General features: G+C 43.7%; 2 protein-coding genes across 3 annotated transcripts in view; one reads left to right on the top strand and one right to left on the bottom strand.

The window, feature by feature from the left end:
• The window catches only part of CTPS2 (CTP synthase 2), a 107,774-nt gene that overhangs the window by 49,580 nt on the left and 41,365 nt on the right, over positions 1 to 16,829 (top strand). The gene's annotated exons all lie outside the window — the stretch shown is intronic.
• Positions 10,941 to 15,559, bottom strand: S100G (S100 calcium binding protein G). Its single transcript, XM_065901131.1, has 3 exons — positions 15,515 to 15,559; positions 14,645 to 14,788; positions 10,941 to 11,204 (listed from the first exon to the last, which is right to left on the bottom strand). The coding sequence occupies exons 2-3, from the start codon at positions 14,777 to 14,779 to the stop codon at positions 11,100 to 11,102; spliced, it is 240 nt and encodes a 79-aa protein (XP_065757203.1). The 5' UTR covers positions 14,780 to 14,788; positions 15,515 to 15,559; the 3' UTR covers positions 10,941 to 11,099.

The following is a 16,829-nucleotide window of genomic DNA, read 5'->3' as shown; positions in this document are numbered from 1 at the left end:
GAGGTAGGCTTGTATAGCTATAAAATTCCCTCGTAGAACTGCTTTTGCTGCATCCCATAGGTTTTGGATCACTGTGTTTTCATGGTCATTTGTCCCTAGGTATTTTTTGATTTCCTCTTTGATTTCTTCAGTGATGTCTTGGTTAATTAGTAATGTATTGTTTAGTCTCCATGTGTTTGTGTTTTTTCCTTTTTTTTCCCCTGTAATTCATTTCTGATCTCATAGCGTTGTGGTCAGAAAAGATGCTTGATGTGATTTCAGTTTTCTTAAATTTCCTGAGGCTTGATTTGTGACCCAGGATGTGATCTTTCCTGGAGAACGTTCCGTGCACACTTGAGAAGAAAGTGTAATCTGGTGTTTTTGGATGGAACGTCCTATAAATATCATTGAAACCTATCTGGTCTGTTGTGTCATTTAAAGCTTCTGTTTCCTTCTTTATTTTCATTTAGGATGGTCTGTCCATTGGTGTAAATAAGGTGTTAAAGTCCCCCACTATTATTGTGTTACTGTCGATTTCCTTTTTTATAGCTGTTAGCAGTTACCTTATGTATTGAGGTGCTCCTGTGTTGGGCATATATATTTATAATTGTTATATCTTCTTCTTGGATTGATCCCTTGATCACTATGTAGTGTCCTTCCTTGTGTCTTGAAACATTCTTTATTTTAAAGTCCTTTTTTTTTTTGCAGTACACGGTCCTCTCACTGCCGCGGCCCCTCCCGTTGTGGAGCACAGGCTCCGGACGCGCAGGCTCAGCGGCCATGGCCCACGGGCCCAGCCGCTCCGCGGCATGTGGGATCTTCCCGGACCAGGGCACGAACCTGTGTCCCCTGCATTGGCATGCAGGCCGTCAATCACTGCGCCACCAGGGAAACCCCTAAAATCTATTTTATCTGATACGAGTATTGCTACTCCAGCTTTCGTTTTTTTTTTTTTTTGCGGTACACAGGCCTCTCATTGTTGTGGCCTCTCCCGTTGCGGAGCACAGGCTCCCGATGCGCAGGCTCAGCGGCCATGGCTCATGGGCCCAGCTGCTCCGTGGCACGTGGGATCTTCCCGGACCGGGGCACGAACCCATGTCCCCTGCATCGGCGGGCGAATTCCCAACCGCTGTGCCCTCCAGCTTTCTTTTGATTTCCATTTGCATGGAATATCTTTTTCCATCCCCTCACTTTCAGTCTGTATGTGTCCCTAGGTCTGAAGTCAGTCTCTTGTAGACAGCATATATATGGGTCTTGTTTTTGTATCCATTCAGCAAGCCTGTGACTTTTGGTTGGAGCCTTTAATCCATTTGTGTTTAAGGTAATTATCGATATGCATGTTCCTTTGAACATTTTCTTAATTGTTTTGGGTTTGTTTTTGGAGTTCCTTTTCTTCTCTTGTGTTTCCCACTTAGAGAAGTTCGTTTAGCATTTGTTGTAGAGCTGGTTTGGTGGTGCTGAATTCTCTTAGCTTTTGCTTGTCTCTAACGCTTTTGATTTCTCCATCGAATCTGAATGAGATCATTGCTGGGTAGAGTATTCTTAGTTGTAGGTTCTTTCCTTTCGTCACTTTAAGTATATCATTCCAGTCCCTTCTGGCTTGTAGAGTTTTTGCTGAGAAATTAGCTGTTAAACTTATGCGAGTTCCCTTGTATGTTATTTGTCGTTTTTCCTTTGCTGCTTTCAATAATTTTTGCCAATTTGATTATTATGTGTCTCGGCATGTTTCTCCTTGGGTTTATCCTGTGTGGGACTCTCTGCGCTTCCTGGACTTGGGTGGCTGTTGCCTTTCCCATGTTAGGGAAGTTTTTGACTATAATGTCTTCAAACATTTTCTTGGGTCCTTTCTCTCTCTCTTCTCCTTCTGGGACCCCTGTAATGCGAATGTTGTTGCGTTTAATGTTGTCCCAGAGGTCTCTTAGGCTGTCTTCATTTCTTTTCGTTCTTTTTTCTTTAGTCTGTTCTGCAGCAGTGAACTCCACCATTCGGTCTTCCAGGTCACTTATCCGTTCTTCTGCCTCAGTTACTCTGCTATTGATTCCTTCTAGTGTAGTTTTCATTTCAGTTATTGTATTGTTCATCTCTGTTTGTTTGTTCTTTAATTCTTCTAGGTCTTTGTTAAACATTTCTTGCATCTTCTCGATCTTTGCCTCCATTCTTTTAACGAGGTCCTGGATCATCTTCACTATCGTTATTCTGAATTCTTTTTCTGGAAGGTTTCCTATCTCCACTTCATTTAGTTGTTTTTCTGGGGTTTTATCTTGTTCCTTCATCTGGTACATAGCCGTCTGCCTTTTCATCTTCTCTATCTTTCTGTGAATGTGGTTTTTGTTTCACAGGCTGCAGGACTGTAGTTCTTCTTGCTTCTGCTGTCTGCCCTCTGGTGGATGAGGCTATCTAAGAGGCTTGTGCAAGTTTCCTGATGGGAGGGATTGGTGGTGGGTAGAGCTGGCTGTTGCTCTGGTGGGCAGAGCTCAGTAAAACTTTAATATGCTTGACTGCTGCTGGGTGGGCTGGGTTCCCTCCCTGTTGGTTGTTTGGCCTGAGGCAACCCAACACTGGAGCCTACCAGGCTCTTTGGTGGGGCTAATGGCGGACTCTGGGAGGGCTCATGCCAAGGAGTACTTCCCAGAACTTCTGCTGCCTGTGTCCTTGTCCTCACGGTGAGACACAGCCACACCCTGCCCCTGCAGGAGACCCTCCAACACTAGCAGGTAGCTCTGGTTCAGTCTCCTATGGGGTTACTGCTCCTTCCCCTGGGTCCCGATGCGCACACTACTTTGTGTGTGCCCTTCAAGAGTGGAGTCTCTGTTTCCCCCAGTCCTGTCAAAGTCCTGCAATCAAATCCTGCTAGCCTTCAAAGTCTGATTCTGTAGGAATTTCTCCTCCCGTTGCCGGACCCCCAGGTTGGGAAGCCCGACGTGGGGCTCAGAACCTTCACTCCAGTGGGTGGACTTCTGTGGTCTAAGTGTTCTCCAGTCTGTGAGTCACCCACCCAGCAGTTGTGGGATTTGATTTTACTGTGATTGTGCCCCTCCTTCTGTCTCATTGTGGCTTCTCCTTTGTCTTTGGATGTGGGGTATCTTTTTTGGTGAGTTGCAGTGTCTTCCTGTCAATGATTGTCCAGCAGTTAGTTGTGATTCTGGTGTTCTCGCATGAGGGAGTGAGAGCGTGTCCTTCTGCTCCGCCATCTTGGTTCAGGGCCTACTTCACTCTTATCTCTATCACCCTGGTCACATTGCTTCCTCCTCTTCTTATGTCTCTGTGTCTTCTCTTCTGTGAAGGAACTGAATTTTAAATTTAATTTAATTTTTAAAAAAATTTATTTCATTAGTTTATTTTTGGCTGTGTTGGGTCCTCGCTGCTGTGCACGGGCTTTCTCTAGTTGAGGCGAGCAGGGGCTACTGTTTGTTGCGGTGTTCTGGCTTCTCATTGTGGTGGCTTCTCTAGTTGCAGAGCTCCGGCTCTAGGCACGTGGGCTTCAGCACTTGTGGCACGTGGGCTCAGTAGTTGTGGCTCGTGGTCTCTAGAGCGCAGGCTCAGTAGTTGTGGTGCACAAGCTTAGTGACTCTGTGGCATGTGTGATCTTCCCGGCCCAGGGCTCGAACCCGTGTCCCCTGCATTGGCAGGTGAATTTTTAACCACTCTGCCACCAGGGAAGTCCCTAAATTTTATTTAATTTTAATTGATTTTAATGTCAATAGCCACCTAGTGTAGTGGCCCAGGTATTGCACATCACAGGTAGACCTTGGATACTTAAGAATTCAGGGTCCGGGGTGGTGAGAGGGGGGAAATACTGTGGATTACAGTAAGAAGGGAAGATTGTGACACTCTTGGAGTGTTCATTGAAAGCAGGGGAAGCTTATGCTAGGCTGGAATGTCCAAGATTTTGTCATAAAATAGCGTGGCCAAAGCACATCTCTCCTGTACAGGAGTGGAAGGAAATAAAGGAGATTGGTATGAATTTGTGGAGGTCCTTGAGTGTCAGTGTCAAAATTAATCCTGAAGAATCAGGGAATGAGTAAGATAATACCTGCCAACCTTGACATATTATGTAATTGATAAATACTGTACTCGTTAGTGAAGACTTTTCAGTAGAAATGGGTGCTTTAGGAGGATTCAGCTGCTGTGGCAGACGGAAGGATGAGAGGGGAGAAAAGACTTCAGGCAGTGCACAAATCTGCATCACAGTCTTGCCCTTGTTGACTGTGCTTTTCCTAGTCACCTCCCATAACTGAGTCTACCCACCTTCGACATCCTCTTGTCTGTGGCTGAAGTTGGTATTTAAGGTTAGGGTTTTGGCCATTTTGGTGAGTTACTCAGTTTTCCTGGGTCTCTCCCATGTATACACGTTATTAAACTTTGATTTTCTCTTGTTAATCTGTCTCATGTCAATTTAACTCTTAGACCATCCAGAAGACCTTATAAGGGTAGAGGAAAATGTCTTCCTTCTCAACAACATGATGTTTATTTGTTGTGTTTCCTCTCTTTTTCAATGCCCAGTGCTGCCCCTTTTCTGCACGTTGTCTTCAACGTTGCTCCTACAAATCCCAGTTGAAATACTACTTCTTAGATTAAGCCTTTCCCTCGCCTGATCTCAGAATCACTGACTTAGGATCTCAGAGGTCTGACAATTTGTATCTCTTATGGCATCTTGTATAATACCTTGCCTGTAGTAGGTGCTTTACGTATGTTGGAATTGAAAGAGATAGTGTATATTTACTTTGTGAGAGGCTGATTGAGATCGAAACCATAGGCGAAAATGGGAAGCTAGCATGACCTAAACATTAGAACTCAAGAAATCACATACAACAAAAAATAAAGCTCCAAGCTATAGACTAATGTTGGTTATTAGTAAAGATGTAAAAACCTTAAATAAAATTTTAGAATGTCTAATTTAATAGTGTTAAGGTATAATCAGTCATGAGTGGATGGTGTGTTTATCCCGGGAATTAAATTGATTAACACATCATACTGTTCAAACAAAAGAGTGAACCCCCGTATCACCATAGATACTCAATAGGCAGTGTACAGTATCTACACCCTGGTGCTCACAATCTCATAACAAACTTGACAGGGTGCTTCAAACAAGAGAAAGAATATCTTTTACAAAACAGTACCCAACCATAAACTCATTGGGAGAATAAAGATCTTCCCTGACTTATGATGGGGTTATGTCCTGAATATTGGAAGTCAATGCATTTAATACACCTAACCTACTGAACATCATATTTTAGCCTAGCCTACCTTAAATGTGCTCAGAACACTTACATTAGCCCACAGTTGGGAAGAACCATCTCACACAAAGCCTATTTCATAATAAAATGTTACAAATCTCATGAAATCGTTACTGAACCAAACTTGGGTCCATCTGCCCGATGCACAGCAAAGCCAGTCTGCTGACACCGGGTTGTGGTGAAGGACGGGACAGCTCAAAAGACCCAAACTCCCCAGTGGCTTTTAGGCAAGGGTTGTTAAAGGCAACATTATGGGAGAGGGCTGTAGGGTGCCTGAGCAGCTCATGGACGTGCTTTCTGATTGGTTGGTGGTGAGGTAACAGGGTGGTGTTTCAGGAATCTCAATCATCAGTCTTCTGGTTCCAACCAGTCTGGGGTCTGTGTGCGGACCCTGTGAAGTCAACATCTTCGTTTCTGCAGAACTACTCAAAGATATGTGTCAGATTGTTGTCGATATCCCTTCAGGAGGAACTAGGAGTCCTGTGACTCGATTGTTTAAGCTAGTAGTACTTTTCTTGTTTGATTGCTTTCCTTTGTTTCTACATTTTCCACTTCTCTAATCATTAACTGGGTCTGCTCTTTGGAACCTGGGGAAGGCCTAGGCGACAAAAGCTTTTTCTACAAACAAGCAACAGGAGACAAGGAGGGGCTTGTACCCAGGAGGGCCTCGCAGGGTCCTGCTCTGTTTCATAATTTATTGAATACTGTACTGAAAGTGAAAAACAGAATGGTTGTCTGGGTGCAGAATGGTTGTACGTGTATCAGTTGTTTCCCCTCGTGATTGCACGGCTGACGGGGAGCTGTGGCTGCCACTGCCCAGCATCACGAGAGGATCATATTGCATATCTCAAGCTCAGGAGAAGATCAAAATTCAAAAATTGAAGTACAGTTTCTACTAAATGCACATTGCTTTTGTACCATCTTAAAGCTGAAAAATGGAAAGTTGAAGCATTGTAATTTGGGTACCATCTGTAGTGGGGGATTCCCATAAAAACCAGAAATAATAAAAGATATGTACTGTTGCGATTAATGAAGTAGTTAAAATGAGACTGATGAATGCTGTCTGGGGAGTGAAGTTGGTGACCTCCTGCCTGTTTGTAGCTATATGAATCAATACAGCCTTTTGGAAGGCAACTAGGTGGTCTCTTTCACAAAGCATAAAAATATTCATACCCTCTGACTCAGACATTTACTTCTCCGAAATTCTCCTAAGGAATCTGATATGTTGACAAAGAAGTGAACAGGTATTCACTATAACATTAGTTAGAAGAATCAGAAATGATAGTAATTTAAATGCCCCACAGTGGGGAAATAGTTGAGACCATTAAGCGGTATCCCTACAGTGGAATATAACTAGTCATTAGAAATGTTTAAGGCTTTTGATGCTATGAGAATGCTCTTGTATGAATTAGAATGATACAGATTGTGTTTAAACATTCCCTGATGGTGTATAAAAATCTCCTTTGTTTCTTGATGGAAGGGTTAGAACTCATTTTTCTTTTTTTCTGGTTAAATTTCTGAGTGTTTGAAATAGGTTCCAATATGCACTTCCCAAAATTTAGATGGTTGTATGTTCTGACTATTCCAAATAAGAAAGAGGATGAAAAGAGGCTCATTATGAAAAGCAACAATATGGTATTTTACAAATGTTTTCTTTTTATTTAATATTTTCTTTTATGCTTTTTGATGGGACACACATTTACAGGGTTGAAAACCCAAAAATGTACAATAAAATATGAAGTGAGAAGTGGCTTTCACACCTCTGTCCCTCATCTGCCCAGTCCTTTCCTTGAAACCGAGCAAGGGGTTGAGTGCTCGCTGCTCAGAAAGCCAAACTCTGACAGCGGGTATTTGCAGCAAAGTAAGGGTTTATTGCAGGGTGCCAAGCAAGGGAGTGGGAGGTGAGCCTCAGATCCTCTCCAATTTGGTCTTCGAGTTACGGGGTTTTTAAAGGGGAAGGACAAAGAAGGTGGGGCTAATCATTGTCTTGTGACATTTGTTAATCGCAGTTTCAAGAGTCAGGATGCCTAAGGTTTATGAGTCTTTGGCCAGGTTGTCCATGACCTGGGGAGGGGGCAGTCTGTTAGCTCATCCTGCCCTGGAGAAACAGCCTGGGTATGTTAAGGATGTTATTGACAAGAGCACTTTTAGTCCTCTGACTCTGGTTGATCATTGTTCAGTTAGCACAGGATTGAGGTCAGGGGGGATGAGAAAGAGGAAAAAGGTTTTAATAGAGAGGTTAATCATAAACTCGGCAGGGGAATTCAGTTTTAGGGGGACTCGGTTTCATACTAACATGTGACCACTGATACTAGTTTTGATTTTGATCACAGGCGTCAGTAAGCGGCAGCTTGCAGCAGGCAGCAGCGAGCAGTAGCAGCAGGAATTCAGGTGAGGAGGCAGAAGGTAAAGAGAAAAGTGTGCGGAAAGAAGCACAGGCGAACTCAGTGAGAGTCACGGGAGTCGGGCCTTTGGGAAGTTTAAACCCTTTATGAGGGGGTAGTCTTCCGGGTCTTTGTCTTCTTCTTGGCCAATCGTATTGTTTTGACCCCATGGCTAATTTGTCTCTGGACCTTCCCCTGGGTGTACACGCACCCCTCAGTCAAGATGGCTTTCATCGCAAAGGCCTCTGGGAGGGAGGTAGCAGGACTTACTATGGTCTGGCATCTCCTGCCTTTTTGACCCTGTGAAGGCTTTTGTGCATGCGTGGTGTCTCCCTTGCCCCAAGGATGGGAAATGTATGACCTCTCGATCTTTTAACAGGGTTTAGCCCCTCTCTGTCTCTGCCATAAAAGTGTCCAGTGTCCGGTTATCTACCCTGTTCCTGTTTCTTATATCGAGGTGCAGATCTCGAAATATAGACAGGAGTCCGGTCATAAATATGTAGTCCGGGAGCCCGTTTGTCTTTTGCCCCAGGAAATGTAAACCGGGGGCTGGTAATGATTGTCTGGCCTGGAGCTCATCTTCTTCTTACCCCAGGAAGTGTGAACAGGAGGCCAGTTGTAAATGCCTAGCCTGGAGCCCACCTATCTCCTGCCTCAGTTTCTTCTGTGTCCTTTCAGAGATTTTTTTTTTTAGCTCATGTTCAAGCAAATTTAAATATATGATCTTCCCCGACCTTGCCCTCAAGTCACTATCTACTGCCTAACTCATTTATGCCTGGCCCACTTTGGGTCACCCTGGCTGGCCTTGTTCTAGATTCTTACATCACCAGGACTTGCCTATCTGAGATGCAACTCCTCAGCCTATGGACAGCCCCCTGCCCGCTCTATGGGTTGTTGGGGAGGAAGACATTTTCCTCTACCCTTCTAGGTTCTTCTGGCTGGTCTAAGAATTAAATGGACATGAGACAGATTAACAGGAGAAAATCACACAAAAGTTGAATAACATGAATACGTGGGAGAGAAGGCTTTCACCTTGAATACCATCTTTGGCTAAAGACAAAAGAGGGTATGGACAGTGGGGAGTCAGTTATGGGAGGTGACCAGGAAAAGCATGGTAAACAAGGGTGAGCTTTTCATGCAGATGTAAGCCTTTGCCTTCTCCATTGATTAAGTTTCTAGAGATTTGGTCATCCTCCACTTCTTGGTACAGTCAAGGAGACACCCTTACAAATGGAGATTTTCCTTATGCATGTAAATGTTTCTTACAAAAGGGTAACTTCTACTTGGTTTTCAGCGTTTCTCCCATGTCTGCTGTTTCTTAGAAAATAACCAGCTTAAAAGAATTAATATGCCAAAGAGACATAGGGGGGCAAATTCTGCTCCCCTACAGGGTGAACGAGGTGGGGAGTGGGTGTGTGCCCACCTTGGAGTGCCTTCAAGTGCACAGTTGAAGCCACTGGGAAAATTACAGCAGCCAACTTGACTGACATACCCAGCACACACTTCAAATGTGTTAGGTTAAGAAAACTGACTCAAAGGCAGTACTTTTCAGGCAGTGTTTCTCAGCTTGAGAGTAAGGTCATAGCAGAATCGTCAGGAGGGCTTGTGTAGTTTTAAAACCATTCAGTGTTGTCATTTCCTGCATTTTGAAAGTGGAAATAATCCCATACCTTCCTGATGTCAACTACAGAAAGAAACGCGTGGCAATTTTGGCTCTAGAGCGTGAGTTAAAAATAAAAGCATCGAAGAACATTGTTCAAAGGCATGCGCTATTGCTCCCAATGTTACCCCCCAAACTGGGTTCACCTCTTCGTGGGTGTGAGCCAAAAGATGCAACCAAGCCAAAGAATGGGAGGAGGAAGGATCTATTACTTGCAGCAAGTAAGGAGAACACCAGGGAGCTTTCCCAAAGCAGTGTCTCCCTGAAAACTGGGGAAGTTTTAAGCTAAGGGTACATGCATATTCACGAAGGGGTTTGGGTGGTCCACACAGTCCAAGCTTTAGTTGATTGAAGTCACAAGGGTCAGAAAAGGTCAACATTATCATCCCTTAGGTTCCAGTTGATCTGGTGGTTGAGTGCTTCAGGCTAGTCTTTACTGCTGAAACAGAACTGGGGGTCTTTCCAAGTGATATATTATCTTTGCTCTTGTTACTTCTCTTGCCTGATAACTGTCATTTGTTCCTTCATTGTTTCCTTAAGGTAATTGATTACTGAGACCTGTTCAAGGACAAGCATTATGGCCAGGCTTAGATCACAAAATGGCTTAGGCCAAAAATGGGTTCTCTTATGTCAAAAAAACCAGCCATGCCTGGTTTTCTTCCTCTGGGGACGTGCTACCCTATGTGCTTACACCACAGGGGTTAAAATTGCTTTTGAGGGGGCGGTGGTGGGTCAAAAAACCATCTTACACCATGTCTAAAGCGCAGATACGAATGTGGTACATAAACAGGTATACACACAATGTATATGTGGAATTAAAATTTTGTTGGAGGGGCAGTTGGGAAAAGAATGTCTAACAAGGTTCATTAGGAGGGTGATAATGAACAGAAAGGTTGAGATGCTGGTCAAAGGGAATGGGTGCAGTGCTGATGATTTGTGGGTGTTTCCGAGGAGTGGTCAGGATAAAGACCTGGCTTCCAGGGCACTGCTGTGGTGGGCTGCCGTGGCCAACTTAGACTGATTTGACTTTGCCATTTTAACTGTCTGGTAAGGGGCAGAAGAAAGTTACTCCTCTCCCACGCTCCTCCCTCTTTCCCTCCCCCCAGCTGGATTCAACTAGTAGAACCTGAGGACTAGCTGTTTCTCAGATACCCAGCGTCCCAGCATCGCAGGATGCCAGAGCTGGAGGGCCCTATGCCTTCCTGTCTCTTTTATTTTCCACATCACATACTAGAACCAAGGCCATCCCCTCAGTGATGGAATGGAACTGACTCTCTGGACATACATTCCTTTTGCTCCCCCAAAGGGTCATTGATTCAAGAGGCTCAGCCGGTGCTGGGAGATGACTTTAAAGACAAATGTCTGTTTTATGAAGTCTGTTTCTCCATAGCCATTGACTAGAGTGAAATACGAGTTGATGTTGGGCATGATGTGAGCCCTGCGTGGCTGCGGAGGGACAGCAGGGAGGGGGTTATTCTGGTGGACGAGTGGAGGGAGGGAGGTGGTTTGACTCGTCAGAATTCTTTCTAACTCGCCGCCACCATCTTTGTGGTCTTGGTCAAGATCGTGGAACTATTCTGGGCCTTTTTTTTTCCTTTATAAATCCATAAATTAGATGCATCAAATTAAGGTTACTTTCAAATCTAGTAAGCTACAGGGGTCAGTACTTGACAAGGTGAGACATGTCTAAGGATTTCTTTATTCAGTAATTAGACCTCACTGCTTGATCATTACAATTGCAAAGAATTAAGTGGAGACAATGGTGGTTTCGTACAGAATAGGGCCACATCCCAGGCACTCTTCTTTCGGTTATTAGAATGATCTGTTTTGTTTTCTCCTTCACTGGGATATCTTTTTTACTAACACCTGGAATTCTTCGAAACTAACTTCTCCATCTCCATTCCTGTCCAGTTCTTGAAAGAGGTCATCTAGGGTGCTTGGACCCTGGTTTTAGACAAAAAGGATGGGATAGAAGAGAGGAGAGAAAATGATTCAGTTACTGCTGCACATTCTCCGAATTAGAGACACTGGGTCTGCGTTCCTAGAAGGCAACCGAGTTTTCAGTCATATGTTACTGATAGAGATGAAAAAACCAACTTTAGTTGTAGTATTGCTTCATGTCACAGAACTGCCTACCCTTTTTTTTAAAAAAAAAACTATATCATACATTTATTATTTTAAAATTGCTAATGTGTATTTTAAAATAATTGGTTTCCTATGTAAACTAAATCTAAATCATTCTTTTGAGAAGAAGTCCCAGGGCTTTACTTGACTGCCGAGGGGCCCTGCTCCAAGATTTCCCTGGTAGCTGGTTTGGCATCCAGCCCCAGAGCTGGACCAGCATGTGATCCTAGGCTTGCCATGGGCCAGCCCCGTGCCAGAGCTTTTCCTTATCCTGTGCAATTCTCCCAGCTGCCGTGTTGGGGGGATCCACTTTACAGATGAGGAAACTGAGGCTTTGAGACACCCGCTGACTTGCTCAGCGCCCCCAGCTGGTAAGTAGAGGGCTTGGGGTTCAAACACTGACTCCAGAGCTCAACCCCTTAATTAGCAACCACCCTAGTTTTTTCCCAAACCCCGGGTTGCAGCCCACTGCTATGCTATGCAGGATGACTTTGGCTCAGTGGTTCTCACACTTTGGCATGCGTCAGAATCACCAGGTGGGCTTGCTGACCTTAGTAAACCCAAACTGATGGGTGGTCCTACTCCCAGAGCTTCCGATTCACTAGGCTTGGGGTGGGACCTGAGAATCTGTATTTCCAACAGTTTCCTGGGCGGTGTGGATGCTGCTGGTCCAGGCCTGACTACTCAGAGAACCACTGCTTTTTACATCAGATCATGTTCAGCTCAACTCCCTTTTGACTACTGGTATTCCTGGAGTGAATTAAGCAGAATTAATTTTTGTCTCTGCTGTAGGGGTGGGAAATTTTCCCTTCATCCCTTCTGGGTTCTTTGGCTGGTCTATTAATTAAATTGACATAGACAGATCAACAGGAGAAAAACAAGTTTAATTACATACGTACAGGGTACCCCATAAAAGTATGATACCCAAAGAGCAGCCAGGTAACTGAGGCTTATATAACATCCTGGGCTAAGGCTACAAAAGGAAGGAAGGCCATTCAGATGTAGGCAGAGATGTTTGGAAAACAAAAGTTTGGCCTGTTATACAGATAAATTTCTTAGGACAAAAGGAATCTCTAGCAAGACCTCTCTTCCTGGTAAAAGAAGAGCTCTCTTTTTTGCAGTATAAATTTAGGCAGCTGAGTGGGAGGTAAAGAGCTTTCCCTGAATCTTTGGGTTTTGATTTTTTTTAGTAATCTTCATGCTAAAGTGGCATATTTCAGGGAGACTTGTTCTGAGTCACAACTCTGACTTTCAGGTTAGGAGTCTCTGTGGCAAAATAGTACCCAGGAAACCTATTGAAATAACAGTTTCGTTTATAAGTCAGCTTCAAACGTTTTTTTTAAATTGTGGTAAAAAACGCATAAGATAACATTCCCCATCTGAACTATTTTTAAGTATACGGTTCAGTAATGTTAAGTATATTCACACTGTTGTGCAACGAATCTCTACATCAAGGTATGCTTTAGTCCCTGAGATTCCTGTGAAGACACTTGGCGCTTAGCTATGCTCACAAGACCAGACTGTGTTAGTTATTTAGCATCCGTTTTATAAATACCAAGCACTGTTTTCCCGAAGCGTTTGCTACATTCTAAACCGTACGAGGTGATGTGATGTAAACAGAGTATAGCTTAGAAAACCTTAGAAATCCAAATGGAAATATAATCAGTACATGACTTGATAAGTAGATTTTTCACAACTTACCATTAGTCTTCCTACCTTTATCCAAATTAGAAAAGTCATATGTGCTTTTTTTTTTTTTTTTTTTTTGCCATACGTGGGCCTCTCACCGTTGTGGCCTCTCCCGTTGCGGAGCACAGGCTCCGGACGCGCAGGCTCAGCGGCCATGGCTCACGGACCCAGCCGCTCCGCGGCATGTGGGATCTTCCTGGACCGGGGCACGAACCCGTGTCCCCTGCATCAGCAGGCGGACTCTCAACCACTGCGCCACCAGGTAAGCCCCATATGTGCTTTTTATAGGAAATACATAAAATATAGAAAAATACGGAAAAATTCACCAATCTTACCTTATTTAAAAACAACTTGTTTGAATAGATTGCCTAGGCTTTCCTGTCAGATTATTATTTTTCTTCTTTTTATTATTTTCTATTATTCCTACTATTATTTTTCTTCCTTTTGTTTTTTTTTGAAAAGTTGAATCTTTCTCAGAAACACTGGTTTTTATTTTTAATTAGAAAGTCTCTTTTTCTGTTAGTACCTTTAACTTTTTCAGTTATTTCACATTTTAACTATAAGACAATATCGATTATAAGGTCATCGAATTCAGCTACTTCACTTTTTAGTACTAAAAACAGAAACCTCAGCAACTAAAACTAGAAACCTTCTCATATGTCATATTGACAGAAGGGACATTTCTGGTTAAAAACTGAGAACCAAATTCTGAAGTTAGAGCTAAGTAGGGACCAAGTCAAATGTAATAGGTAGTTGCACAGTTGCTTCCATTTTGAAGGTGGTTTTTAGTTCCAAGGGAAAGAAAGTGTATTGGAGCAAAGAGAATCAACCTTTCCCTATTCTTTATTGCCTCTAGATGCATTTTGATGTTGGTAACTCTGGGATGGTTTTGATCAGAAGCTTTATGGCTGAGGAAATGTAATCCTTTCCTGAAAGTTGTTTAGAAACTTGTGGTTGCTCATTAGCACACATTTAGGTGCTTAACACAAATGTAAATGCTTTTGAAATAGAAATGGGTGTCGCCAGAGGGCAATTTATCAGCATGAGGCCGGTTTTCTTAACAGACTGCCAAGTAAGTGTTGGTCTAGTTGAGAGATCCTACCTATTACAGAGGAGCACATCCAAGTCCAGCTCCTATAACCGTACAGGCCTCGTTGTTTTCCTAAAGCCTGGCACAGGGGCGCTGAATCCAGGCTGAAGGCCTTAGCGTGTTTGCTTGGCACCCTGCGGGTCTTCCAGGCCTAGCTCGGTAAGAGTGCTATCATGGCTTCCGTTTACTATGGCTGGTCCTGGGGAGTTCTGAGTCAAGGCTGTGGGCAATAGGAGGCGTAGTCCGTGCTTTCTAGGAGCTTGCCTTCTGAAATGTGGCCTGCCCTCAGGGGAGGAAAGCACACATTCAAGCGCCCTCCCTCCGGTGATGCCCATGCCTAGGCTGCTGGGCGCTCCGCCTCAGATGGAGCTCCGATCCGTCTCGTCGTGGACCTCAGCCTCTCCCCGCGTCCTTTCCTCTCTTCTCTCCTCCCTTCCCACCATCGCCGCCCCATCAGCGGCCTCTGTGGTGGTATACTCACTTTCAGTAAACTGGGGAATTCAGTCTGAATCAATAGCTTCAGCTCCTCCTTCGACAGCTGGTTTGGATCACCTTCTTTGGCTGCGTATTTTTCAAAAATGCTCTTCAGTTCTTCAGGAAACTTGTTTGTACTCATTTTGGTGTCCTGTAAATTGGGAAAGAAATGAACTTACCAAAAAGGTGACGTATTTTATACTGATGATTTCCAGCAGGAGTTGAGTGCTGTGGGGCTGTTTCCTTGGCATAGGTGAGAGAGAATAAAGAAAAGGGGAGAGGGGAAGATAAAGAGGAGGAGGAGGAGAGAGGGGGCGGGAACTGTGGGAATCACAATGTACCAGTGACTGAAAACATGTTTTAAAAATAATTATCAGGCTTCCCTGGTGGCGCAGTGGTTGAGAGTCCGCCTGCCGATGCAGCGGATGCGGGTTCGTGCCCCGGTCCGGGAAGATCCCACATGCCGCGGAGCGGCTGGGCCCGTGAGCCATGGCCGCTGAGTCTGCGCATCTGGAGCCTGTGCTCCGCAATGGGAGAGGCCACAACAGTGAGAGGCCCGCGTACCGCAAAAAAAAAAATAATAATAAATCATCTTAGATAGGTTGTTAAATGTCTGTTTTTGGAGTACATCTGTTAGAAGATAGTCTTTGGAGCCAAATACTTTTACTAGTAATTATGACATTTTTCACTTTTTAGGTACCTGCTCTGCACTTTGTAGGCTGTGGTCTTGAAGAAACCTGACCACAGTTTCTAGCCTCTTAAGTTACTGGTTATATCTTTAGATGGCACTAACCCACTTCTTCTCTAGACCGTGATCTTTCACACCATTCTGAAAGGAAGCAGAAGCAGCTACAGGTAGTACTAAAATCACACTTACCTGGTCGTCCAGCAGTGAGGCAGCTGGAAGAATCAAATAGGAGTGTGAGAAGCTGAGCAGGATCCTGCGACATTTATAGTCTTTACACCTACACCACCCTGATTATGAAATTTTCCTTTTGTTTGCCATTTAAGGGTAATTATTAATGATTTTTGAAACCCAAGCCTAAGACTGCATGAGCTTCATAATTAAGGGCAAGATCCAATAAAGGGCCACCTCAACAGTTGCTTAATGGTTCAGAGTCCCAAGTATAAGCTTGGATTCTTTACCCCTTAGATTACATTTTCCCTACAATGTGGAACTAGGATATTTGCTCACTGTTCACATTTCAGAAAGCTCAAATATGGAGGGTTGTTGTTTTTCAATTTAGTTGCATATTTAGGCTTGAAAAAAATAATTTTCTGCACATCAAGAAAAAAATGCTGAAATAGATAATCAAATACTACGTAGTTCAAAGAATTGCCTTATAGCCTTTGAAGTCCCTCTGATGTTTTGTACATATAAGGTGGTTAAATTTTTTTTTAATAAACATCCACTTTTCAAAAATAAATAAATAAATAAATAATTTGGCTGTGTTGAGTCTTAGTTGCTTGCGCGCGGGCTTCTCTCTAGCTGTGGTGAGCGGGGGCTACTCTTTGTTGCGGTGCACAGTCTTCTCATTGCGGTGGCTTCTCTTGTTGTGGAACATGGGCTCTAGGTGTACGGGCTTCAGAAGTTGTGGCATGCGGGCTTAGTAGTTGTGGCTCGTGGGGTCTAGAGTGCTGGCTCAGTACTTGTGGCGCATGGGCTTGGTTGCTCTGCGGCATGTGGGATCTTCCCAGACCAGGGCTTGAACCCGTGTCCCCTGCATTGGCAGGTGGATTCTTAACTACTGTGCCACCAGGGAAGTCCCTAGGTGGCTAAATTTTTGAATAACTGAATGAATGAATAAAATATCATTGAGAAGCAGGTTTAAGAAGTCGGGGGAAGATACACAATAATTTGTGGTCTCATTTGGCAAAGCAAGATTGCCAAATAGCATGGTCATTTTTCAACTTTTTCATTATTTGTTGTTCACATATGTGCTTTTTATTTCTTTTCCTTGCCAAATCTATTTTGTTAATCATTCTAAAAACTCGTGAAAACACTTGACTTACTTTTATTCAATTGGAATTACTTCAGACTTTTGGAACTGCCAGGATTTAAAATTGGAGACTAAATTTATTTCTCTTAGAAAGAGTTCTATAAGAGAATTAGGACATTTCCTGGGAACATTGATCCGATATTGATTGTAACTCACAAAAGGGGTTCCAGATCAACTTTAAAAGCACTTATC

This window comes from Phocoena phocoena, chromosome X, assembly GCF_963924675.1.
Source record: "Phocoena phocoena chromosome X, mPhoPho1.1, whole genome shotgun sequence".
Lineage (NCBI taxonomy): Eukaryota > Metazoa > Chordata > Mammalia > Artiodactyla > Phocoenidae > Phocoena > Phocoena phocoena.
This window is presented reverse-complemented; position numbering and strand designations above follow the sequence as displayed.

Coding starts and splice junctions, on each gene's coding strand:
- S100G (XM_065901131.1), bottom strand. CDS start 14,779: ATGAGTACAAACAAGTTTCCTGAAGAACTGAAGAGCATTTTTGAAAAA. Junction 11,205..14,644: donor AATTCCCCAGTTTACTGAAA/GTGAGTATACCA, acceptor GTCTAAAACCAG/GGTCCAAGCACCCTAGATGA.